The sequence below is a fragment of the Orcinus orca genome, chromosome 14 (genome assembly GCF_937001465.1).
Source record: "Orcinus orca chromosome 14, mOrcOrc1.1, whole genome shotgun sequence".
Classification (NCBI taxonomy): domain Eukaryota; kingdom Metazoa; phylum Chordata; class Mammalia; order Artiodactyla; family Delphinidae; genus Orcinus; species Orcinus orca.
The window spans coordinates 64769673-64783071 of NC_064572.1; the positions used below are offsets into that span (position 1 = coordinate 64769673).

Genomic DNA, 13399 nt, shown 5'->3' on the forward strand with positions numbered 1-13399 from the left:
ATATTTACTCAGCTGCAGGAACCCAAAGCAGAACATGGAGGGTGAGGGGCAGTTTTCTCCTGGGTATCTGTTATGGAGGCAGAGGGAATTTAAATGGGGGAGCCCTGCCGAGGGGCAGTGTCCTCCAGATGTATGTGAGGGCCCGCGGTGACAAAACCCTTCCAGCCACAGTCCTGCCAGCAGAGGGCGCTCAGAGGTCGGGCCCCACCAGCTGACCCGATGGCCCCGGGGCTTTGCAGCTGCGCCTGCAACCCCGAGTGTGGGAAGCCTAGGAGACTTAAGCTGCTCTGGCTCGGGAAGGCCACCCTGATCTGGTGTCTGGAGGCTGGGGATTGTGCCTTTCCTGTCATTACCTAAAGGAGAACCTGAGCTGGAGGTGGCGGTGTTGGGGAGGCAACAGTCAATGACGATGATAGCTCTTCAATAAAAATCAGGCACAAGCTGTGCCAGGGTGCCCACTGGCAAGGAAAGACTCCTGAGGGAAGGGTCCATGCCAGGCTGGCTTGAGGTGGTGTTTACAGAATTTAGCATGGTGGTGGCCACACACTTAATTTATATCTTTTAAATTAATCCTTGTAACAACACTGTGAAGTAGGTACTCATGGATGAGGAAATGGGGGCACAGAAGAGTGCGTGGCAGAGGCAGGCTGTGAACCCAGGCAATCTAGCCCCGGCATCTGCTCTTGATGACCATTTCTCAATGACCACGGGCAACTGCTCGGGGAGGAGCTCTGCCTCAGGCTTAGAGAGAAGCTGGGGCTCAAGTTGGCAGAGGAAGCAATTCCAGTTTTTTCTTCGTTATGACTTCCAGCTGAATACAGGGGCATGAGACAGAACAGCCCTACCCAAGCACCCTGCGTGGCTTTGCTGCAGCTCTGAAGGTGCCAGAGGCTGTTTCTGGCCACTCAGCTCTCAGGATTCCCGGGCTGCCAGGTATCGGCGCGTGTGGAATCCTATGTGTTTACCTCGCTCCCCATGTATTAACTCTCCGCAAGCCTGCCACCTCCAGCAGGATCTCTCTCTTTAGAGACGACATCATTGCAAGAGGAGGACCCTTCTGCTTCTCATGCTTAAATCAGCAGCCACGGCACTCTGGCCTTAATCTGAAAAGGCTTTGATTTTTTAAAAACAGATGACTGGGGCTTCCGTGGTGGCGCAGTGGTTAAGAATCCGCCTGCCAATGTAGGGGACACGGGTTCGAGCCCTGGTCCGGGAAGATCCCACATGCCGCAGAGCAACTAAGCCCATTCGCCACAACTACTGAGCCTGTGCTCTAGAGCCCACGAGTCACAACTACTGAAGCCCGCACACCTAGAGCCTGTGCTCCGCAACAAGAGAAGCCACTGCAGTGAAGCCTGCGCACCACAACCAAGAGTAGACCCTGCTCGCCGCAACTAGAGAAAGCCTGCGCGCAGTAACGAAGACCCAACGCAGCCAAAAATAAATAAATAAATTAACCCCCCCCCCAAAAAAAAACAGATGACTGAGAAAAGGTGATCATTTACTTGAACTAGGTTACTGCTCTGCCTCCAAAGAAGGAAATGAACTCATAGGTTCGTTTAATGGTTGAACCTTTATTGTCAAAAACTGGTTTGACCAAATTTCTGCGTACTGGATCTTCCTCACGCTTCCTCACTACTTATGCCATAAGTTTGTCAGGTTGTGCTGACAACCTTATGGCATAAGTAGTCCTCCCTTTCGTCCTCCACCGCACCTCCCCTGGCCAACCTCGCTGAAACTGAATTTGAATTGATTAGCTTCAATTCAATACCAGAGACTAAGGAGAGACACTGAACCTCAAATACTGAGCTTTGTTTGGCCTTCGGGAGAGGAAATACATTTTACCATGTCATGATATTATTCCCTACTAACTGCTGGGAAAAATATAAGACGGCCCCTAACCATATGGGTGAAAACCTACTGATCACAGATCTCTCTGTTTCGGGATTAAAGGCATGATGCCCTTTCTATGGGAAGAGTGGTCTCCGACTGCACTCCTCTTTCTTTTTTTAACATCTTTACTGGAGTATAATTGCTTTACAGTGGTGTGTCAGTTTCTGCTTTATAACAAAGTGAATCAGCTATATGTATACATATATCCCCATATGCCCTCCCTCTTGCGACTCCCTCCCTCTCTCCCTATCCCGCCCCTCTAGGTGGTCACAAAGCACGAGCTGATCTCCCTGTGCTATGTGGCTGCTTCCCAGTAGCTATGTATTTTACATTTGGTAGTGTATATATGTCAATGCCACTCTCTCACTTCGTCCCAGCTTACCCTTATCCCTCCCCGCGTCCTCAAGTCCATTCTCTACATCTGTGTCTTTATTCCTGTCCTGCCCCTAGGTCCTTCAGAACAGTTTTTTTTTTTTTAGATTCCATATATATATGTTAGCATACGGTATTTGTTTTTCTATTTCTGACTTACTTCACTCTGTACGACAGACTCTAGGTCCATCCAGCTCACTGCACTTCTCTTAATTTGATCTCTCTGCAATGCATCCATCACTGCTTGATGGTTGGAACTGAGCAGTGGCAGCCATGGTTGGGTGGGCCTGGTTTTTAATGCCATGAGGACTACACGGTCACATCAGTAATTGCTTTAAGACGACGGAGCTCAGACCCTTGCTGAGCAATGCAGCCTATCCCATTGTGCCACTGGGCCCCCAGGGTCAAGGAGCAGCTGGAAGCAGCATACATAAAATATTGCTTGCTATTAATACTTTTTCTGGTGACAAAGGGCACTGCACCAGAGAGGCAGCAGAATCGCATGTCCCAAGCTTGCTTCCTTAGTCTACAGAGAGATCTGAAAATTTAAAAATAAACCTGAGGTCTGACTTGCAGATAAGCAGTCCCATACACACTGGGAGTTGAAAATGACTGATTCAGGCCTAGAAAGAAGTTGTAAATGTCATTTAAAAAATATATTGAAATTCTGTTGGCATATTAAGGGAAAGGTCCCCTGGATCAAGGAAAAAGAAACAAAAACAAGAACCTGGGCTAGTGAATGTTTACAGTTCACCTGCAAGGCGCTCTGAAGGACAGCTCACACGTCAGGGCTCAGACTGCTAGAGGCCCCTTCTGTGTAGGTGAGACCTCTGTGAGCCGGATCATGGCTCCTGCTTGGTGAAGGAAGACAAGGAATGTGGAAGCGATGTGAAAAGAAGGGATGAGCATGAGGTGGGGGCATGGAGAGCAATACCCAGGAGAATCTTCTGCTAGCTCAAAGCTACTGGTGTAGGCATGTCTCTGTTATGACTAAGGTTAGAGACCAGGTTGAAACTGCTGATCTCTGCTTTGAAAGGAAATTCCAATGCAGTATAATTTTAATTAAACACACACACACACACACAAAGTTCTAGGGAGGAAATGTCTTCAAGCACCTGAAACTACAACAGCCAAGGAAAGCTGTGGTTTGGGGTTCACATTCAGGTCTGCAGGTGGAAGAGGGATTGATTTCTCTCTATCTTTCTCTGGCTCTAAGCCAGATCTTTGTTCACTATTTTCCAGACACCCAGGGAAAAGAAGAGAAGAGTCCCAGGCTAGATGTTATGCACTAGGAGAGGCCCTAGCAACCCTGGCCTAGCCCCAGGGTGCAGAGGGAGGCCGCTCCATGTCTGCAAGGCAGTCTGCCTGCAGGGGCTGCAGGTTTTCCCTCCCAAACATTGTTCAGTTTCTCCTCTTTCTGCCTTCATCTACTTGACATAACTGGGTCTCCTCTGATCACTCCTCTGGACTATGGGGCTCTCCATAGCCCAGAGTTTCCACGATTGATGTTCTCCTTCAGCTTTTAGTGCCGTTTACCTATGCTCTGCTCTTGATAGTTTCCCATGAAAACTTGCTTTAATAACATGATGGGCTGCCTCCTCATCGCCATTAGTCAGGCAAAGAAAGACCTGTTCCAAACTCTTTTGAAGCCCTCGAAAGCCGATTTCCACACCCAGAGCAAGGGATTGCCTGTCCTTGTAAAGACTGCATGTATTTGCCATCAGAATATCAGGTAGAACAAGAACGTGAAATCCACCCCAGGAATCACTAACTTCCATAATGTCAAATAATATGTTTAAGCTACTTGGCTAAGGAGAAGTGATCTCCCTGTCCGACTACTCCAGAGGGCATAGCTCCCCACCTAGTGGATCTCTTCCTTTGACTCACCCACTGGATGGTTATTTATCAGTAGAGGACATGTCTCTCAAATGCATTTTGATTAAACACAATGTAAATAGAGACACTGTTTGTAAACATCTGAAACAGTAACAGAAATTCCAGGTCTTTTTTTTTAACCTTTGTACGTTTTCTTTCAGGGTCATTAGGGCTGTGGTGCCAGATACTTGACCCACTTCACATCTGATCATTTTAGCAGCTCTGCCCATTACTGACCAGCTTTCAGCGGGTAGTGGGTGGGGAGGGTGGAATGGGAGGATGAAATAGGAATTTAGGGAATTTCAGGAAATTTTTACACAGAATCTCTGAAAGTGACATTTTTCTAGTGAAGTCTTTCATTTTTAAGAATAGTTAAAGCCTTAATTAACAAGAATCTTTAAAAGGCCTGCTCCTGAACTAAGCAATGCAGGGAAAGAATTCCACCTAAGTGACTCTTTTTAAAATGAAAACCAAGAAACTGGCGGAGTGGGCAAGAGCTTAGGTCAAAGGTATTACCTGAGAGGGACATGGTCAATCAGTGCCTCACAATGAAAAGTGTTTCCACGACCTTTCTCCAGTCCTCAAAGGTTACCATTAAAGGACAACAGACAGCAGACTCCCTTCTTAATTAACATTTTTATTAAATAACCCGTTTCAAATAATGGCTAAATTCTCTAAATTTATATCATTCTATTAACCATAATCTAATCTCATTAACCTTGAAATCCCAGTCTTAACTACCCAATTCTATACACCATGGTACTATCTACTAAACTAATTAAGTGACCTTCAAACTATTTCTTCTCCATACAAAACCATGATTTTTCTTGTTCACATTTCTTTACTGGATCTCTCATGATATCATTTCCTGTGAACCTGGTTGCTGAGGTCCCTGATCTGGGAAGAACTTTCTAACAAGATCAAACCATACAGGACTGTCTCACTTGATTCCTGCCTGCCCCCACCCTCTGTCTGTCTGGTAGCTCACAGCCTCTTTTTTTGGCCCAAAGATCCTGTGATTTAAAGGGAACTTCATTTCTATGGCAGCTCAACAGCTGGCAACAAGGAGTCTGTCCTTGTCATCTCTGCCTGGCCGAGCGGGAGGGGTGGGGACTGGAAAGACAGTGACCAGAGCTCCCTCCCAACTCCACGCTCCTCTGAGGAAGCACCCTTGACTTGAATGCCATTCCTCTAAAGAGATGACCCTAGTCCCTCCTTTTTATGTCCCTAAGGCTGGCTGAAGAAACAAGAGCCTCACTGTTAATTCCAGCTTTGCTTTTTCTTCCTTTTGACACTCTGGCCACGAGTGAAAAAAGATGATAGAGCTGTCAATTCCTACCTTCTTAGGCGTATGCATACAGAATGCATTTATTTTATTTTATTTTTTTAATGATTTAATTTGCTTTTTTTTTTTTTAATCTTTTGGCTGTGCCACGTGGCTTGTGGGACCCTAGTTCCCTGATCAGGGATTGAACCAGCACCGCTTGCACTGGAAGCGCAGAGTCCCAACCACTGGACCGCCAGGGAAGTCCCTGCATTTATTTTCTTAAGGCCCCATCTTTAGAGTCCCCAAACTCAAGATGTTCTCTATTTTCTATATTTGGGTTCTAAACCATTTAGAGAGGCAGAGTCCTCTTGCTGAAGTGGGTTGTACAAACACAAGAAAGCTACTCTCTTTTCCTGGGCCTCAGCCTCACCAAAATAACCTGAGGCCCCGTGAGTACCATCTTTGGCACAACTGAGGGAAATACCTTAGGCAGAACTTGATTTTTGTTTAAAAGTGAGAAGCTAAATAAAATGATCAGCGTTTACCTACTCAAAAACATTCTGGGTTGTAACATACTTGTTGGACCAGCTGAAAATCGCCCAGTTAATTCAAAACCTGATAAGATATACATAATCACATAAGTGATTGCAATTTTATAGAGGAGACCTGAGAAGAATAAAACTATTAACGGTAGTTAGTTTCATTCTTGAGTGGGATTAGAGGAAATGAAAGAACTTTTTAGTTTTTAATTTTATGTATTATTTTGATATGATTAAAATGAGAATATATTGCTTTATAACCACATTCTAGGAAAGAAAAAAGGAAACAGATGAGACTTAACACCTGCCCCCTCCGTAGACCTACAGCTCACAGAGACTCGCAGGGCCCCAGCTTCCCTTCTGGGGACACAGCCGAGGTAATCTACGGCTACTTGGGAGCCTGCACGACACACACACGCGCACCAAGAGCTTCTGAGGGGCAGGTGTCAAGGAGTCTGGAGCAGGGGCGCTTGTTCCGTGCTGACTGGTCTGCCCTCAGATCAGAGGCCAAGCACAGAAGGGGCCCTGGCTCTCTGTGTGACAAAGAGGGAAAAACCAGGCAGCAAACAGTTGGAACAGGTGAGATAATTCTAGGAAGTGATTATTTGCTTGAGATAAAAGTGGTCAGGCAGTTTTAAGACAAATCAGTATCAAATGTCTGAGAGAGGGGGAGAAGAGTATTAGAAGGGAAATGGAAAGAGGCTGCCGGACAATGATGGAGAATCAAATCTCGGGCTCATCCCCCAACACACCAAGTTCACAGAAAAGCAAACTGGTCGTGCCACCAGAGACACATGTCCTACGGCAATGAGGGGAGATGCCATTTCTCTAGATGCTGTTGATCCCCCAAAGCATCCTAGAGCAGTGCTGTCTGGTTCTCACAGCACTGGGTCACCTCCCTGGCAGGTACACCAGATGTTGAAAATGAGGCGTGTAGAGCACGCTGGGGGCTTCAGAATCAAGAAGTGGTCCTAGGGGGCTGACCCCAAGGGTCAACAGGTTTGAGGCTGCTTGGTAGGAAACATCAGAGCTGAAACTCTTGATCATTCTTTGAGCCTTTCAGGTGTCTGGATTACAATCGTTTTCTGCCCTAAATTAAGATCAAATGAGGGGGAGCTGCTCTTCAGTACACAGTTCCTCAGTGTAAAGCCTAAGGCTTTCGGTCGGCAGAAGCTTCTCCATGGGAAACAAACCTGAAGTAGCATGAAACAGGCCCCAACCCTGACAGCAGTGGAGACAGCCAACAGAAAAGACAAAACACTTCCAGGATAACTAGTGTGTTGTTGATGGCTCTGTTACCTTGGGAGTACAAGTATTTAGCATCCGTAATACAAGACGCAACACAAAACCCCCAACCCAATCACCAAAGAACCCTAGAGTCGGAAAGCATTTTTGAATTCTTCCATTCCGAACCTCCTCCCCAGTGGGGTAGCTTGTCACTCGTCGGGGGGGTGGTTTATCTGTGGCTTTCTTGGAACAGTTAATGATATCGGATTGGTTGCTAAGTAGAAAAGAATCGAACTCCTCCAGGCCTTTCACATCCTGGAATGGTTCATCTGCCCATCAAAGGCTATTTGTTTCATATCTTTTTCTATCTAGATCCGCCCAACCAATGAGACAGGCTACCTCGGCTGGCTGCCGTGTTGCCAGGTGACCGAGCCCTCCAGTAACCTCACCTGAACGCCCTCTCCCGTGAGAGCTGAGCAAGACTGGATCTGCCAGACTCGGTCGCGGATGGTGTGCAGGTTCAGTCCTTCTGCAATTTCAGAGGCAGGGGCTGCTGTGAGTAGATCCTGCTTATTAGCAAAGATGAGCACGGGCACACAACTTAGCTTTTCTTCTTCCAGTAATTCAGCTAGTTCCTGGATCATTGTGGGAATATATGGGGAGGGGAGGATGAAATCTATGATATTTAACCATGCATTTCTAATCAGAAATAAATAAGTTAAGCTGATCAACTAGCAACTTTCAAGGGCAGTGGTTCTCAAACTTAAGCTTGTGGAAGAATCCCCTGGCAAATTCCTGGGCCTGCCCCAGAGATGCTGACTTTGGAAAGTCTAAGCCAGGGTCCAGGGATTTGCATTTTTAACAAGTTCCCCAGGTGGTTCTTTTATAGGGGATTCATAAATCGTACTTTGAGAAATACTGTTCGAGGGAGAACACAACTTGTGGTTAGACATTTTAAACTTACCCAAACGTTACTATCTGCAAGTAACTTTCAATGCATAGATACGCATACATATATATGTATGTATATGTACATATACATATATATTTTAAAATTTGAACTAAAAATGACAGTTGCTTTAGAGACTATAATTCTGTTTCATCAATCTCTGTCTCCAAAACATGCATGCATGTGCATTACACTTCATTAAACCCACATCCTAAAGTAACTGCATTAGTCCATCTGGCAAGGTCTCTAATTTTTAGGTTATTGGTTGGGATCTAAACTGTATGTTGATTCTGCCTGCAATAAGTACAGGAGAAGGTATATACTTAGCTAAATGCCAGGATCCACCTCTTCCCCACTCAACCCACATTTTAGCTACTTAAGACACTTGGGCTGTCAAAGAGAACTGGATGGTTCAAGAGGCAGATCTCCATCTGACACCCTTCACTTCCAAACTCATGTTTAACATTGCTTCACTTGAGTGAAGTCTAGAAATCATCAAGGTATAGAAGGGAGAGGGGCTGTCTCCAGGAGTCTGGAGAGTTCTCAAACTAATTTCCAGGGAAAAGGAACTTAAACATGGGGACTGCTACCTTTGGAAGGCCACGTGCAATAGTTCAGGACACAGGCCAAGGACTCTGCAATAAAATGTAAAGCTGCTTCTCCAAAGAGGTCCACGATACTACTCACTTCTTATCAGTGCACTCAGTCTGGGTAAAATGGTCTATGCCCACTGCTTCTCTATTTAAAATTGCATACACAGATTGCATTGTGTAATCATGTTGACATGCACTCTGCATTTGAAGTCATATTTGGGTTCAAAGTATACCTATCTCTTCGCTTGGCAAGAAGAGCAGCTTAGTCTTGGCTTGCACATTTCTTCCCATACCTTCTAATTTGTCCAAGTTACCCTTGGATCAATTAAGTTGGTATTGAAAAATGTACACAGAAATGATAAGTGAATTGTTCCTCAGGTTCATTTCTATGTGGCCTGGGAAGAGCTTTTGGGCATGGTGGTAAGTTCCATTTGCTTATACCTTATTTATTTAATTTGATTAAAACTAAAAGGCTTTAAACGAAAAATTGTTTAAAGAATTCTCAACTAATTTCTTTTTAGGCAAGTGGTATTTTGCCTGCTTGCCAGAATGACTGTTTTGTTTAAACTGCACAGGTTAAACAAAAATACTTCCCCCACTCTTATACATTTACAAAGTAGATTAATGAATACCCAATTATTTGGGAAGTATCTCAACAGAACAATTTTTTACCTGACCCGTCTCTTCAAATCTTTTTCTGTCTGCGCTGTCAATTACATATATCTGTAAAGTGAAAGAAGAAGGCTACTTCAATAAGCAAATATGGAAAAAGACAGGGCAACTTCTAGGGAAGAAGCAGATGATTCCCAATCAGCAGATTTTCACATTAGCACAGCATCCTGAAACTGAGGTGGTAATTCTTATCTACGGATGCAAAATAAACTAATTAATTAATTAAATGGAGAGGCCCAGAATAATACCTCCAGCAAAACTCCAAAGTAGGAAGTCAGGAGAGCCAAGCAGGATAAAAATAGATATAGTTAACAGGCATTCACTGAACATTCTTACTAGATTTACCCTATTAATCCTCGTTATCACTCCGTGAGTTAGATTTCATTTTTATCCCATTTTATACATAAATAAACATAAGCCCGAAGAAGTTAAGTAATTTACCCAAGTTACGTTTGGTACATGACAAAATGGGGATTCAAACTCAGGCATACCTGACAGTAAAGTCCCTAGTTGCTCTTAAGCACTCTGCTATACTGTGTCCCAAATTGTCAGGAAGGGATAGTGTTTTGAGGCATTTACAAATCCTATAGACCTTGAATATCATCATTCTGAAAGTACCATTTTCAGTATTAACTGTATGCTGTCTTCAGGTGCTGGGAGGTTAAGATCAAGTACTGGAAATAGCAGGGGCATAGGCTTTGCCAGAGTAAGAGAAGTTTTGAGATTTACCGTAAATTACAAATCCCAAGCTTTCTTTCCCATCACTGAATTGTATTTATTGTATAAATAACATCCTATAACAATGATAAGGGAAATTAGATAAGACCAAAGAAGAAAGAATAATCGCCTATAGTTCCAGAACCCAAGCACATTAATTATTTTCATTTCCTATGAAAGTTCCCTTCTAATTCTTCTTCATATGTTAATTTAAAAAGAAAATCTGAGGACTTCCCTGGTGGCACAGTGGTTAAGAATCCGCCTGCCAGTGCGGGGGACATGGGTTTGAGCCCTGGTCTGGGAAGATCCCACATGCTACAGAGCAACTAAGCCCGTGCGCCACAACTACTGAGCCTGTGCTCTAGAGCCCACGTGCCACAACTACTGAAGCCTGCGAGCCTAGAGCCTGTGCTCCTCAACAAGAGAAGCCACCGCAATGAGAGGCCCACACACCGCAACGGAGAGTGGCCCCAGCTCGCTGCAACCAGAGAAAGCCCATGTAGAGCAATGAATACCCAATGCAGCCAAAAATAAATAAGTAAATTAAAAAAAAAAAAGAAAACCAGAGATATCATTTTGTAGTCATTAAAAAAAAATCATCAGTGTATTAAATGTTCTCCCAGTTGCTAATCTTAAAAATTATCAAAATTTCAAACTTTCTTTAAAGAAATTAGAATTGTTACTAAACTAATGGTATAATGGAAACGCTCTTTTAAAAGAACATATCATTGAAAAACAACAATGAAAAACAATCTTGAATTCCCACCTTTACGTGCCTTAAAATTCTGTTCTACTCTGAAAACTTGCTCTCTTTTGAAAGGAAAAAAACCCCAACAATTAAAATTCCTTTGCTTAAGTTAATGCACTCTCATTTAGAGTCACTAGTGCTGGGACTTCCCTGGAGGTCCAGTGGTTAAGACTCAGCGCTTCCTCGGCCCGGGGCAGGGGGCAGGGGGCACAGGTTCGATCCCTGGTCAGGAACTAAGATACCGCATGCCACGCAGCACGGCCAAAAATAAATAAATAAATAAATAAATTTAGAGTCACTAGTGCTAAATATTATACCAGGGACCACTTCACCTGTGTTTCCTTCATGGAGAATCATAGGAGAAAGGATGGATTGTTTGGTCTCAGTATTTTTTTGTGGCCTTATTATTGTTATTGTTAATATTACTCTGACTCAATGCACACCACAGAGACACAAAATTCGATACTGTCTGATAAGTCAGAACATGGTGGTAGCTTAGTTTTCCACTGGTGGGTCTCACATTATATAGTAGCAGGCATAGTATAAACACAGATGTAGAAAGAAGGAATGCAACGGAAGAGTGAACCTGAATACAAAGGACGGGATTAGAACTATTTGGTAGTCTATAGTGGATTAAGATGATCTTCACTCAGGCAAGACTGGGAGATGATGTGAGGGAGGGGAGAAGGGTCAGGTGACCCCTGGGAGGGTATTCTGGGCTCAGATTACAAAGCAGGAAAAAATGTGCTTGAGAACAAAGGGTATGAGTGAGAAGGTAAATGTAGAAGAGGCTGAGACAAGGCTGAGAATACAATTAAAGATAAAGTTAATGGGAATTGCCTGGCAGTCCAATGGTTTCACTGCCGGGTGCCGGGTTCAATCCCTGGTCGGGGAACTAGGATCCCATAAGCTGCGTGGCGCAGCCAAAAATAAAAAGAAAAGAAAAAGATACAGTTAAGAAATTGGTGTTTGATATGATGAAAAATAAACAGTTGGGAGAGAATAATTAGGAATGGAAAGATAGTTTTAATAGTAGACAAGAAAGATGATGATTGAAATACCAAAGAATCCAGAGGCTGAAAGTCAATAAGAAAGTTTTAACTTTTACTTTAATTACTTGCTAAATGACTTGCTACTTATTGCTTTGACATTAAATTTCACAAGGAACGTTTTCATTAAAAGAGTCAAAAGGGGGCTTTTCCTAAACTGTACATAAATTCTTCCTATCATTTAGTATTTTTCTCACATAACTTTTATAGAATTTGAAAATTATTGTAAAATAATTCCAGGAGGAAGGCTGTAAAACAACTGCCCCATTTATTAAAAGGGCCAAGTGAAGAAGTCCTAAGCACAAACCAGTCTCTGGTGATCCCACAGATCTGCTTTTCTATAGTGGCACACGATTCTCCTGGTTACCCCCTCCCCAGCGCTGCCCAGTTTCTTCCTGCAAGTATCTGTTTGCTTGCGGTCAATAGCTAAGAATAAGGATAGCCTCTTTTTCTTCCTTTCTTTTTCTTGTTAATAACGTAGGTGTTAATCTAGTCACGCAAAAACCATTTTATAACTTTAATTTTTTAAAATTAATTTTTATTGGCGTACAGTTGCTTTACAATGTTGTGTTAGTTTCTACTGTACAGGAAAGTGAATCAGCTATACGTATACATATATCCCCTCTGTTTTTGGATTTCCTTCCCATTTAGGTCACCACAGAGCACTGAGTTCCCTGAGCTACAGAGTAGGTTCTCATTAGGTATCTATATTATACATAGTATCAATAGTGTATATATGTCAATCCCAATCTCCCAATTCATCCCACCCCCGCCCCTTCCCCCCTTGGTGTAACTTTTTATTTTATATTGGAGTATAGTTGATTAACAATGTTGTGTTAGTTTCAGGTGTACAGCAAAGTGATTCAGTTATACATACACATGTATCTATTCGTTTTCAAATTCTTTTCCCATTTAGGTTGCTACATAATACTGAGCAAAAAAAAGAATCCAAAAACAGATTATCAAATAAAAAATACTCAGAAAGTATTAAAGAAAGTTAAATATAGTGCTTTTGACTGGTCTTAAAACACTATGGATCTTCAAAAATTAAGTTTCATAAACCTATTCTAAAATAAACTTATAATCCATGGCACTCAGAATGAGAATGATGCTTTAAGCAGAGCCAATTCACACCTTCATTGGCAACTGCTTGGAAATTTTTATTTGGTTGTGGGAGGAAGACCTAGAGAGAAAGATTTTTTCTGGATGGAAGTTCAGCCAACTTTGGATTATCCGGAGACTGATTATCCACCATGTGAATGAAGGCTCTTTGTTTCTCCTCTTGCTTCTGGTCCTCCTCCCTCCTGCTGCCACCTTTTGGCCATTTTATTGCTCTTAAGTATTTCTCCACCAGAGGGGTAGACGGAGACAGAAGAGATGACACTAAAAAGTGTGGCTTTTTATTGATAGCTTGAGCAAAAGTCTTAAGAGGAGGGTGAAACTGACAAATAAGTTTTCTGGATGACCTGTTTTCAGTTATTTGTGCTCTAGTGGTACT

At 43.2% G+C, this 13399-nt stretch overlaps 1 protein-coding gene across 1 annotated transcript in view; it reads right to left on the reverse strand.

Moving 5' to 3' along the window:
- ARL3 (ADP ribosylation factor like GTPase 3) overlaps positions 1-13399 on the reverse strand; it is a 32342-nt gene that overhangs the window by 2070 nt on the left and 16873 nt on the right. The window contains exons 4-5 of the mRNA XM_004268523.3: positions 9388-9438; positions 7623-7808 (exon numbers count right to left, since the gene is read on the reverse strand). Coding sequence (XP_004268571.1) covers positions 7623-7808; positions 9388-9438 — 237 coding nt within the window. The remainder of the gene's footprint in view (positions 1-7622; positions 7809-9387; positions 9439-13399) is intronic.